Source organism: Panthera pardus, unplaced genomic scaffold, assembly GCF_024362965.1.
Source record: "Panthera pardus isolate Hobbes unplaced genomic scaffold, ASM2436296v1 HiC_scaffold_17, whole genome shotgun sequence".
NCBI classification, from domain to species: Eukaryota; Metazoa; Chordata; class Mammalia; order Carnivora; family Felidae; genus Panthera; species Panthera pardus.
The window spans coordinates 32,085,044-32,098,519 of NW_026526732.1; the positions used below are offsets into that span (position 1 = coordinate 32,085,044).

Here is a 13,476-nt window from a genome sequence, read left to right on the forward strand (position 1 = left end):
CTTAAAAAAAAATTCCTTTACATGAACTCACTTTCAAAAAAGGGGATTCATTCCAAAACTAGGACAGGAAATTGAGTTTAACAAATCTGAAAACATTTACAGAGCTTAGCACAGTACAAACCTCCACAAAAGCAGCAGAGAGAATCAAAATGTGGCCCCATTCTTAAGGAATTTATAAGGATAATGCATCAGAAAAATAAGAGAATTAAGAGACAATTTAGAACTCTCTTGGAATCATCTAATAGTCTGGAAGTAGGAAGCAAGAAGCAGGATTGGATTTATTGTTCTAAACTGTAGAAGATACATGATGTAAATCTCAGTGCAAGAAAGGGTGTTCTAAAAATTTGCAGTGTTCAAACATGAAACAGACTGAAGTTTCAGGTAGCGGATTTCATTCAACAATCATTCATGTATCGGGCTTCCTCACCTATTACACATGTGGGCTGGAGTGATGAGGTTCATCAGTCAGCAAGACGCTTTCTTATCCTCCAGGAGTCACAACCTTGGGACGCATCATCTATAGATAATTATGGATGTTCTGGAAAGATACAACAAGATTCTTTTTTAATATCTTTTAAGAAGACAAGACATACATATTCAGAACAAAATATCGGAATCGGATTTAAATTGAAGGTCAAGACAACAGCAAGCGGTGAGTGGCATTCACCAGGACAAGAAAAATGTGCTCTGATGGCTCAGAAATATTGCTTAGGAGTAGGGGTAGGTTTGAGAGAACTGTACACGGAGTTAGAGCTTAGACAGCGAGCCAGGACATTTCAGGGAGAATTGGGCAGAGAATCATCTAGGTGGAGTAGTGCATGGCGTGTTCAGAGATCAGGGAATGATTCAACTTCACTGAATAAAGTGTTCATAAAGGCAGTTGTAGAGATAAATCCAGGTTGTAGGAGAACTTGAACAATGTCAGCTTTTCCCACATTTCAGGAAATCATGTCATTATGCCATTATCTTTGTGATTTTCATACTAACCATATACCATTTTACTTACTTGGTAATCTTTTAAGACGGATGGACATCTTTTGTGTTGCCTCATCCTAAACTCTACTGTCCATGGGTTTAAGAGTCTTAAATTATCTAATAAACATGATAGTTAATCTGTAACTATTAAAAGTATTTATCTGTATATCTTGCAAAATCAACCTGCTTTCCCCTCACGGAGCATGGACCACGTTTGGAGAATTAACGTTTTAAATAATGGCAAATCACGCTTTAGATAATGGAATTTAAGTGACATAACAGGAGCTGGATTTCGGAGAAAATTCATCTGGTGGCTATGTGTCGAATGAACAACTTTGGCCACTGTGGGCGGTAGGAAGATCAATTAAAAAGCAGGACCTGCTTTAGCATAAACAATCAGGACAGGAAGAGATATTTTTATTTATTTATTTATTTATTTATTTATTTATTTATTTAATGTTTATATTTGAGAGAGAGAGAGCATGAGTGTGGGAGGGGCGGGCAGAGAGAGAGGGAGACACAGAATCTGAAGCAGGCTCCAGGCTCTGAGCTGTCAGCACAGCGTGCACGAGGGGCTCAAACTCACTGACCATGAGATCATGACCTGAGCCGAAGTTGGATTCTCAACTGACTGGGTCACTCAGGTGCCCCAGGGCAGGAAGAGATGTTTAAAAGAAACTTTACAATGAATTAGATGTGGGAGCAACGGGAGAGGAAAATGTCTGAGAGTCCAGTTAAATGGATGACACCTATATCTAATATTTTAAAGATGTTCAGCTCTTTAGAGGCACAAGGAAATCATTTCCTGAAAATGAGATTTTGGATGATGTAATAGTACAAGTATTTAGGGAAGAGGACTTCACTTAAAAAAATGGGCAGATTTGGGGCACCTGGGCGCCTCAGTCAGTCGGGCGTCTGACTTCGGCTCAAGTCATGATCTCGCGGTTCATGAGTTCAAGCCCCGTGTCAGGCTCTGCGCTGATAGCTCAGAGCCGGGAGCCTGCTTCGAATATGTGTCTCCCTCTCTCTCTGACCCTCCCCCACTCACACTCTGTCTCTCTCAAAAATAAATAAACATTAAAAAATTTTGTTTTAAATGGGCCAATTCTATAAAGATGAAGAAATTGTATGATCTGAAGCCTAACTTCTTGGTTTTCAACACATGAGCTCTACAGCAGTAGCCAGATTCTGGAGACGCCCAGAGACTCAACTCAGTGGGCACTCATTAACTTATTGACCAGGTTATAATCTGTGTTTTGCAAAGTGGTCAGAGAAACTTCCTACATTTCAGACTATTTTACAGTCTTTCGGAGGGAAGCCAGCAACTGTGGTTCCTGCTGAAATCCTTTTATAATGCAAAAATTGAGGGCCACTGGTTATGAACCCAATCATAAGCAGGTATATCTATTCTCCTTTGGCATTTTATGAGCTCTGTTGAAACTGGAGCTTGTCTTACGCTCTGTTCTGTGTCTGCTACAGCCACATGTATAAGTTCTTAGCACGTTGTTATGCTGGGTGCCTTCTAGAAGAGAGTTCAGTATTGGCCTTATTAATGGAACCATTGAGCTACCAGGAAAATATATTTTATTTTAAAAAAGAGTTCAACAGGGGTGCCTGGGCGGCTCAGTTGGCCAAGCATCAGACTTCTACTCAGGTCATGATCTCACGGCTCATGAGCTCAAGCCCTGCATTGGGCTCTGTGCTGACTCTCTCTCTCTCTCTCTGTCTCTCTCCCTTCCCCCACTCATGCATGTGCTCTCTGTATCCCAGAATTAATAAATAAACTTTAAAAAAGGAGTTCAACAGCCAGTGGTTTTTGGCTTGAACTCATCTGATTCACTCACTAATTTCACTTCTAGAGGTGAATAACCCTTGAACCACTGTCAACAAGAACATTGCCCACTTGAGTCAATGTCATTTTGTACTTCTGGCTGTCAGTTTTCTTGCGCAACATTCTTTCTTAATGTGTTGTGTAATGTTATTTCTGTGAAAATATAAATACCCGGAAGCGAGCCGGGTTTTACCCTAAAACTTTCTCCAGTGATACCAAATATGAGAATCTGAGTTTACCGAAGATCACCAACTTCTAGCTATGATTACATCATATTTTCCAAAATATGTGGCACTATTTGCCATCTGTGTCCTATGTGTCGGTGCACTGGACACTTTCATTGCTGCAGTGTATGAACACGCTGTCATATTACCAAACAGAACAGAGACACCAGTTTCCAAAGAAGAAGCTTTGCTCCTGATGAACAAGAACATAGATGTTTTGGAGAACGCAGTTAAGCTGGCAGCCAGGCAGGTATTGTCCTTTCTTACGCTCGCTGGGATATTGTAGAGGAAATTTGAAACTTGGAAAGAGCGTGGGTATTTGGAATTTGTGAAAGACTGTTTTGCTCATACTTGTTTTGAGCAGGGTGCACATATCATTGTTACCCCAGAAGATGGAATTTATGGCTGGGTTTTCACAAGAGAGACCATTTACCCCTATCTGGAAGATATCCCAGACCCAGAGGTGAACTGGATTCCATGTACAGATCCCCAGAGGTAATGTCATTACCCTTTGATTTTTGAACAAAAAAAATTGTGATATTGCAAAAATACAAATAACAAATCCATTAAACTTGACTCGTTCTCTTTTCTGGCAATCGATTTATGGCTCTGGACCCACGAGCCTCTTCATACTGTGTGCCGTCTGGCATGGCTTGAGATGATGATTCTTGGTTGGTTATTTATTGTGGCTTCCTTTAATGAACGGCCTGTGTGTACATAGTTTTTATAATAAATACACTCCATGGGGTTTCAACAAAGTGAAAAAGTTGTACTAGCTGGGACTTCTGTCCCCAAATAAAGTAAGCTCACCCATGAATACCTGCCTCCTTTGCAGGAATGGTGAAAAGATAAATGAACTTATATTTCCAAAGAGCTCTGATATCACTCTCATTTGTCGTGTGATGAGTATGGCAGGTGGAAATTGCACAGGACTTGAAAAAGGAAACATCGTTTCCAAGACAATACCACCTCCTAGCTGTGTGATGGGCGGCAGATCACCTAAATACTTCACATCTCCGTTTCTTTATCCACGAAACAGCGATAATAAAATTTCCTGTCCTACTTCCTTTACAGAGTAGACAAGAGTGTCAACTGAAGTGATACACGTAGAATCTAAACACAGTTGTGCTGCCTCCAACGTTAGCTGTCACGATTCCTTTTTTTTTTTTTCCCACAAAAATAATTGGATCTGGGGGCGCCTGGGGGGCTCAGTCGGTTAAGCGTCCCGCTTCGGCTCAGGTCATGATCTCACGGTTTGTGAGTTCCAGCTCCACATCGGGCTCTGTGCTGACAGCTCAGAGCCTGGAACCTGCTTCGGATTCTGTCTCCCTCTCTCGGTTCCTCCCCCACTCGCACTCTGTCTCTCTCTCTCTCTCAAAAATAAATAACGATTAAAAAAATAAATAAAAATAAAGGATAATTGGATCTGAACTTCTTTGTTTTCTTGTCTTTGAGAAATGTAAGCAATTATTAATAGCTGTAGTTTAAGCATAACTTTTCAATGTTTATTTTATTTTTGAGAGACAGAGAGACAGAGCATGGCGGGGGGGGGGGCGCAGAGAGAGAGGGAGACACAGAATCCAAAGCAGGCTCCAGGCTCCAGGCTGTCAGCACAGAGCCTGATGCGGGGCTTGACCTCACAAACTGCAAGATCGTGACCTGAGCTAAAGTCGGACACTCAACCAACTGAGCCACCCAGGCACTTCGTTTAAGCATAACTTTCTTAGGGAACATCTGTATAAAACATAAGACAGATTTATGAAATTATTTTAGATGTATTTACTTTTTAAAATAGTTTATATGTAATTCCTTTAAAAGGCAAAATCTATGCATTAAAAAAAAAATTAATTTGCTAATTTTAAACTTGCAGGCATCTGTTCCGAACTATATCTATTGTACAAGAAAAAGAATGTCTTCAATAATTTTAACATTTGAAATTGACTGGGGGGGGGGGTCAAGTCCAACGTTGCAACATGGGAGTTCTACTGTGTGGGTCAGTTTCGCCCAGGAGTTTCACCTTTGAAAAAATAATCTAAGTGTTGCATCGTCTATGTTTACAGTAACCGCATTAACTATAACTCAATGTTTACTTGATCATGAGGTTTGTTTTTTTTTCCCCCAGAGCAGGAAGGACTCATTATCTGCAATAATCCAAGAGGCTGATTCTAAAATTCACTTTATTTGCCTGGGCTGATAATACTGACTTTCCTAGGGGAAAGAGGTCCTGAATCCTGATAATTAATCACAGATGAATTATTTTAAGTTGGGAAGGTAGATGACTGATGAAACTTCAACATTATTGAGGGTTGCAGACATTTACTCAAATGGTAAGCTTTCAGCCTGACTTACAAAAACAGAAATCCGATATTTAATAAGACGGTAATATTGGTTTTAAAAAAAGCCACCATTTCTTCCCTAGTAATATTTATACTTAAAGGGGATAATAGAGGGCCACCTGGTTATCCTTGTGTATTTAAATACTATCATTGACAATACTGACCTGTCCCATGCTTCCTTGAGCATTACCCATGAGGAGTAATAGAAGATATTAAAATGCCCTAATTATTTAGCAGAAAGAAAGAAAGAAAGAAAGAGAGAGAGAGAGAGAAAGAAAGAAAAAGAAAGAAAGAAAGAAAGAAAGAAAGAAAGAAAGAAAGAAAGAAAAAAGAAAATAGGTGATAGTTTTATTGAAAGTTTTAAAGAATATCAATGTTAACAATGTTGCCGTGTTTTTCCTGAGGGCAAAAAAAAAAAAAAAAAAAAAAAAAAAAGAAATGATCTGAAACAGTAGTCATAAATCATAAATCATAAATCAATCACTGTCATAAATTTGCCCTTTCTCTTCAAAGATTAAGTCCACATCAACTGTAGAGAGGCTGAGAGATGATGGAGAGAAACCAAATGGCTTCTAGAAGCAGTAAATCCATCAGTTTCCTGGGTTGTCCCCCTGTAGTTACAAAGTCCATAATGGCCATTATTTCTTCATGGAGCATCTATGTGGTTCCAGGAATTGTACCTGGTACACTAGACATATTGTCTCATTCACTTTATGTGACAGGTACAACTATTTCTATTTTTCATATCAGGGAAAAAAGGAGGCTTACGGTCTCATATTGGTAATTAACATGGCAGGAAATCAAAGCCAGCCACTTCCATCTGAGCCCTGATAACTGGTAGACTTGGAGCACCTGGATGCACCATATTGTATTTGAAATCACCAGTGACCAGTGAATCCACTCCTTTGACAGAATGTTCTGGTTGCAAATTTTTTTTCTCCTCTGCATATCTGTCTCTCTATAACGTTAGTCTTTGTACTGCCTTTATTACTTTATATATTATCATTGTATATATATGACTCACCTCCTTCAGATTAGAGCCTTTCAAATATTTGAAGCCACCTATCATTCCACCTATTTTGTCACCTCAATCTCTTCTTATTTCTTGGTTAATGTCCCCAATGTAGATGGATTTGGCAATACTTTGAGAAGCAATTTCATAGTCTGTATTTATCTCAGGGTTTCTCGTGAACACCCTTGCAGGCAGGCAGAAAGCAATTATGTTATACTGACAGATAAGGAAACTGAGCCAACACAGTGAAGTCCCTTCCTTCCTCCCTCCCTCCCTCCCACCCTCCTTTTTCTTTCTTTCTTTCTTTCTTTCTTTCTTTCTTTCTTTCTTTCTTTCTTCTTTGTTTCTTTCTTTCTCTCTCTTTCTTTTTCTTTCTCTCCTTTTTCCTTTTCTTTCTCTCTTCCTTTCTTTTCTTTCTCCTTCCTCCCTCCCTTCCTTCCTCCCTCCCTCCCTTCCTCCCTCCTTCCCTCCCTTCCTTCCTGAAATATTTCAAGTACATAATGATGCATTTGTTCTCTATAGAAGACGATTGACATAGGAGCAACTATTTACTGCTTCCTAGTAAGAGTATGGCTAGAATTATAGAAAAGGTCCTCCCCATTAAAAGAGTGTGTTAAATTTCAAGCCCTTCCTTTGCCTGCCTAGAAGCACTTTATAGGAGAAAGCTTTCCTTCTCTTCTTTCTCCTCTTCCTCCACCATCTTTCCAGTGTTTCCGTCTCACACTGCAACTGAGAGTCTGGCACATTAAAATAGGTTAGCCTTCCGGGGAGGCGGGGGGATGGGCAAGATGGGCAAAGGGGAGTGGGAGATACAGGATTCCCGTTATGGAATGAATTAGTCATGGACTAAAAGGCACAGTATAGCAAATGTAGTCCATGGTATCGTCATAGTGTTGTGTGGTGACAGATGATAGCTACACTGGTAGTGAGCATAGCACGACGTCGAGGACTGTCGAATCATTAGGCTGTACACCTAGAACTAATGTAACAATGTGTCAACTATACTTCAATAAAAAATAAACAAGGTAAACTAGGTTAGCTTTCGTAAATATGAAGACTATATTGCATGTGGAATTTTAGATCTTTTCTGATTTGATTCTTAACCTAGAGCTTGTGTTCTAAGTAACAGGCAAATAAAGTATGTTCTGGAAGATTAGAAATCACTCAAGTACAGTAAGTTTAAGGCCATATCTATTAAATCAGGTTTGGCTACACCCCAGTGCAACAAAGGCTCAGCTGCCTGGCCAAAGACAACTCCATCTACGTTGTGGCAAATATTGGGGACAAGAAGCCATGCAATGCCAGCGACCCTCAGTGTCCCCCCGATGGCCGTTACCAGTACAACACTGATGTGGTGTTTGATTCTGAGGGTAGGCTGGTGGCACGCTACCATAAGGTAAGAATATCTTCTTGTGTTTGTTTGTGGTATATATGTACATTCATTTCTTGAACATGGCCGAAAGAACTGTTACGAACGCGTCTCTTGATTATTACGCTTTAGTTGAAAAGGGGGTTTCATTTACTCTGGTCTCATATAAGGGTTCTGAGTTTGAATTAAGCATGGAGTAGAATTTGGCAGAATATTGAATGTGATCATAGTCTCACAAAGATGTTAATAGTCTCTGAGAAAGAAGGAGAAATGCTGTTATACCCTGGTTAGTGTTTTGGCTCAATTCATTGACACTCATAGCATGACTAAGCTTTATCAGATGTAGTCTGTCCCTCAGAGGCTCAAAAGACGTCAGCTATTCCTCTAGCTCTCTTAACTTGTGTTACAGCTTTTACTCGAGCTGTGCTTTTAGAGACCCCATGGTGCTCAACATAAAGCTCACATTCAACATAAAGTCACATTCCTCTGGAGCAAAATCCAGAGGAAGAGTGTATTTTTGTCCTGCCTTGTAGACCTCGTCATCACGCCTTGACTCCAGTTAGGCTACGTGCCTTCCTTGAGCCGATCCCTGCGGGATGAAGGACAAGCTTCCACCTGCGTGTAGGGTAGAGGAGCAAGTGACCCTCACTGAAGGGGAGGGGGTGTTGTCAGAGCACAAATATGTACACATCAAGCCTCATGGTACATAGTATCTGAGCAAGTATTCTTGACCCGGGGCAAAGTGGAATTGGGGAGCAATAATCAAGCTGGAAAAAAATTACCAATGGCTCACTGATTAACAAGTGTGAGCTATTACCTTGCCTAACTTTAAATGTACTTCACTTCTATAAACCTAGCCGTATCGAAGGGAGATATGACAAAGTTAATTTTATTACTACATGCTAGGTTTCACACTGGCAGTGTTGTTGGTATTTAAAGAATACAGTGACAAAAAATCTGAAGTTTATAAGATTCAGATTTTCAACCTGTGATGTTAAGAGAAATAGTCACCTTTCAAATATCGTTTTTAGATATGATTTCGTTCGTTAGTTGTGGAAAGGTGGAGTTTTCTGACCAGCACCGTCGTACTAAAACTCCTAGACAGTGGTATACTGGGTTTGATTTCTGCAAATGTATGTGCAATAGTTTTAAATATGCATGTCAACATGGCTGGGAAAAAAATTTGATGGGTATGAAACACCTCTCTTTGGTAGTTTTCTCATGAATTTCCCCCTTCTTTGCTTTTTGTTAACAGTACAATCTTTTTGCGCCTGAAATTCAATTTGATTTCCCCAAGGATTCAGAATCTGTGACTTTTGAGACTCCTTTTGGGAAGTTTGGCATTTTCACTTGCTTTGACATTTTTTCTCACACCCCAGCTGTGGTGGTGGTGGATGAGTTTCAAGTGGACAGCGTTCTCTACCCGGTGGCGTGGTACAACACACTGCCCCTTCTGTCGGCTGTTCCCTTCCACTCTGCGTGGGCCAGAGCCATGAGAGTCAACTTGCTTGCTGCGAATACCCACAACACCAGCATGCACATGACAGGTAACTCACACGTGTCCTGCACCGACTGGCCATGATAGCCTTAGACAGTCTTCATTGATTTCCAAGCCACACTTGTCTTTAATAATTCCTTTATTAATTCTAATGTCACAAAATTAATAATAGCCTGGCTTTCAGTGCCCATATGTTTTAAGGACCATTATCCCTATGAGTACGGAAGGAGGTAAATGCTATTATCTCAATTTCACATGAGGGAACATTGGAGTTAAAGAGAAGTCAAGTCGCATGAACAAACAAACAAACAAAAACAAGCAAAAAAAGAAAAACAAAGCCAGATCTAAAGAACTTCGCTGCCCGCATCCATCAGTAATAGTGAAATAAATCTTTGTGGTTAAGGTGACAAAATGATTTTAGACTTAACCAGAGTTTATCCTTCATTGCATCCATGTTCAAGGTAATACAAGCTCCGCTCTTGACTGCTTGGGTTATTCATTGATCCAGATGAAGAAACTTAAACACAAATAAATTAGACAGGTCAGCAGAGAGCTAAGATTATTCTTCGTGTTGGGGAATTTTCTAGTTGTTTGTTAAGTTGGTTAAAAAAAGAGGTAGTTTAAGTAAAAAAGTCAATTGACCCAAGTCAATTGATAATTTCAGTGTAAGCAGAACCTAATGGAGGACACAGAGGCAAATGGGAACGATGCCAGGCTAACAAGCTATCTCCTTAACTATCCTGAAAGTGCTTATGCTTTCATAAAGCCATATCGAATTTCTCTGGGGGATGATTTTATGAGTTTGTAACCATGCAAAATTTGGAACCAATATTTGCGTTGCCTTGTGTCGCCATAGGGAGTGGAATCTATGCACCGGAAGCGGTCAAAGTGTATCACTATGACATGGAAACAGAGAGTGGCCAGCTGATGCTGTCCGAACTGAAGTCCCGGCCGCGAAGTGAACCCACCTATCCTGCAGCTGTTGACTGGAGTGCTTATGCCAGAAGTGTCAAGCCATTCTTGTCTGAACAGTCGAATTTTCCGGGGATGATTTATTTTGATGAGCTCACCTTCATTGAGCTTAAGAGAAACACAGGAAATTACACAGTTTGCCAGAAAGACCTGTGCTGTCACTTAACTTACGAGATGTCGGAGAAACGAACAGACGAGGTTTACGCACTAGGTGCTTTTGATGGACTGCACACAGTAGAAGGTCAATATTACCTACAGGTAAACAATAGTGACGTAAGTTAGAATGGATTGTTTATTAGTTTTTCTTCTGGATCATCGCTGCATTTCTTTAAAAATCGTGCTGGATTCAGTTACTTGGTAGCCCGTTACAGTCATCACTGAAGTTTTCCCCCAGAACACTTTGTTTAGTCTTAGCAAGAACAGAATGTCTTCTCTTGGCTGCAAGGTAAAACATAAAGCGAGTTGATGAGCTCTCAGCCAGCTGGATTCAAGTTGAAAGGCTGCAACCTCCACGCCTTCTCGTTTTGTGTCAGGTTACTTTAGAACAGTGCTTTTCGAACTGTCTTCAACAGGAGTCCAGAATCAGAAGTCCGTTTCATGTTACGATGCTGTGCGGTCAAGATGCGTGATGGTAATTGAAACAAATATTTTATTTATTACTTCAATTAGAATTAGAAGTAGCCATAATTATGAGCAATAGCAGTCTGACTTTTAAAATCCAATTTATTGCATTTCACTTTATTTAAAAGAGACAGAGAGAGAGAGAGAGGGAGAGAGAGAGGGAGGGAGTTAGTCCTGACCTGTTGAACTGATTTTCGGATTCACTAATAGCCTCTGACCTCCAGTTTGAAAAGACTGCTTAAGAGGTGTAGGGGATAAAGGCAGGCCATCCCAAGAGGAGCCATTTGGGCATGAAGATTATTGTGAATTAAAAAAGAAATTAAAAGCCAGAAGATTCAGAAAAAGCTCTTTACCTCCCCCACAACTGCCTACAAGAATTTAGGTAGAGGCTCTGCTTCAGAAAGGGAGCTATCAGGGTAAGTAAGGATGTGAGGACAGGAACCAGGTGTGGCAAACAGGGAGGAGCCTCACAAGGCCTGTTGGATCAAAGGCCTCCACATTCCAGCGTTTCTAAGAGGCCCGGCAAATATTTGTGTACCAAATGTTTATTCTTTCTCATCTTACTGTAAATTGCATTCCTTCCCTTTGAAGTCCCAGACCCCTACGCCCTCCTCCTTATTCCAGAACGATATGCGCACCTCATTTTGCCTGTCTTGGGAATTGCCATGTCTGTGTGGATTCCCAAATGTACAAAATTCAATTTGACGTTCTCCTGTTAATCTGTCTCGTGTCCATTCAATTCTTAGTCTGGCCAGAAGGACCTTGACGGGGACAGGAAATTCTTCCTCCCTGACAGATGCGACCTAACAAATCTTCCTCTATTCCTTGAGATTGTGTCTTTCATGGAGAAACTATTTCCAAGATCTCTGACTACTTCTCTCTCCTTCGCCTACACAGATATGCACATTACTGAAGTGTCAAATCAGTGACCTGCGAACTTGTGGGGAGCCGGTGGGGTCAGCTTTCACCAAGTTGGAAGAATTCTCCCTCAGCGGCACATTTGCAACACGTTATGTTTTCCCACAGATCATTCTCAGTGGAAGTCAGCTTGCTCCTGAAAGGTATTATGAGGTAGGAGGAATTCAGGATGGTCAATTTCTTTGAACAGATGGGGTAAACTAGCACCATGGAAATCTTTGAGATTGTGACACAGTGTTGCAGTGCTGTGGTTCACATTATACAGGCAGAGCTTTAAAGACACAGGAAGCTTTAATATGGAAGAGAAATTGTGGTTCTAGATGTCTTTAGGCTGTGACAGAGAATTTGGGGTTCACTTTTTCTACATAAATGCGATGCTGAGATCCAAGGCAACAAACAGTAGGGTTATGGACGACGGCAGCTAATGTTCTCTTTATTTGCATAAGTAAATAAATTTTTTCTTAATGGTGTGGAAGGCCCAAGTTAAACACATTAAGCAATGCACCTACAGCTTATTTCATGGGTATGTTATTTTGAGAAGTTGTTATAATGATAGCAATAATGAGAGTAATAATGGCGGTGCTTCATGAGTTAAAAGAATTTTTTTTATACGTCATCTTTTTTAACCACCTGTGTGGTAGTTTATTTGCTGCACTTTCACCCGAATCTCTCTACCCTTCGACCTTTAGATCTGACACACAGGTCTTCTGACACCAAGTCCCGTGTGCCTGTCTGTTACTATTTTAGAATGATGCTGTCTGAGAAGGCCTCTGGGCTGGAAACCAAAGCTCTGCATTGGAGTTAATCCTTTGCTCTCTTTGATCAGGTCTTGAGAGACGGACGTCTGAGGAGCCGAAGCAGAACCCCTCTGCCTGTCTTAGTTTTGGCCCTGTACGGAAGAGTGTTTGACAAAGACCCTCCGCGCTTGGGGCAAGGACCCCGGAGATTAGAATGATCCCTTTCCGCCGGCACACTTTCAGGATTACCCTGGCAAAGAAAGGGAAAGGAAAAAAAAAAAAAAAAAAAGCTTCATGTCTGTTTAGAAGAGATGTCACAAATTGGCCGGAACAACAAACTTAAAACGTGAAAAGCAGTGGATGGGTTTTACATGTTTTCCGTTTTCCGTATTTGATATATAGCACCAACTCATTTATGGGAGCTGCATGTGGGATCCGTGTGGGTGCAATGTAAGTATATGTGAGTATATGTGTGTGTAGCAGAACATGCAGTTAAATGGAGGGGGACTTAGAAAACTCCTTTTGTGTTAACTACTCTGATATATGTGAATGTTTTTCTATCATTTGTAAATACACAGGGGGCACCTTAAGTATGCAGAGGGCTTTGGATCCTCGTTGATTACGATATGGGAAGTAAAAAAACAAAGGCATCTCCTAAAGTAATTATGAGAAACTTTTCAAAAAATTTTGAGCAACTTGTTAACTGATTAAAATTCTTCTATTATCTGTTTATTATACTCTTAAGTTCCAATTGAATGGAAATCAGATCCTTAGGACGGAAACAAAAAAGAAAAAATGATCTCCCTCAGACCACACCCTGTCTCCTTCTGGAAATATTCTATCCTAAAATTTATCCAATCCTGATTAAGCCCCCTGGATCCTCAGATTTGTTGCAGTCTGTGTTACACTGGGAGCTTCCTTAGAAAGGGCCACCCTGTCACCTTTCCCCCAGTTACCATTGGTCTCTCAGCCCTGTTACCCCT

General features: G+C 40.6%; 1 protein-coding gene across 2 annotated transcripts; it reads left to right on the forward strand.

The window, feature by feature from the left end:
- Positions 1-669: 669 nt before the first annotated feature.
- On the forward strand, positions 670-13,218 carry LOC109249917 (vascular non-inflammatory molecule 3). 2 transcript variants are annotated; one of them, XM_019420557.2, is made up of 8 exons: positions 670-1,326; positions 3,187-3,280; positions 3,395-3,525; positions 7,582-7,774; positions 9,003-9,294; positions 10,102-10,475; positions 11,736-11,909; positions 12,583-13,218. In XM_019420557.2, exons 1-8 carry the CDS (start codon positions 1,292-1,294, stop codon positions 12,709-12,711), a joined length of 1,422 nt encoding a protein of 473 aa, XP_019276102.2. In that variant the 5' UTR covers positions 670-1,291; the 3' UTR covers positions 12,712-13,218. The 2 variants fall into 2 exon arrangements, with proteins under 2 accessions (XP_019276102.2, XP_019276101.2); XM_019420556.2 differs by lacking the exon at positions 670-1,326 and having other exon boundaries at positions 2,986-3,280.
- Positions 13,219-13,476: the final 258 nt, after the last annotated feature.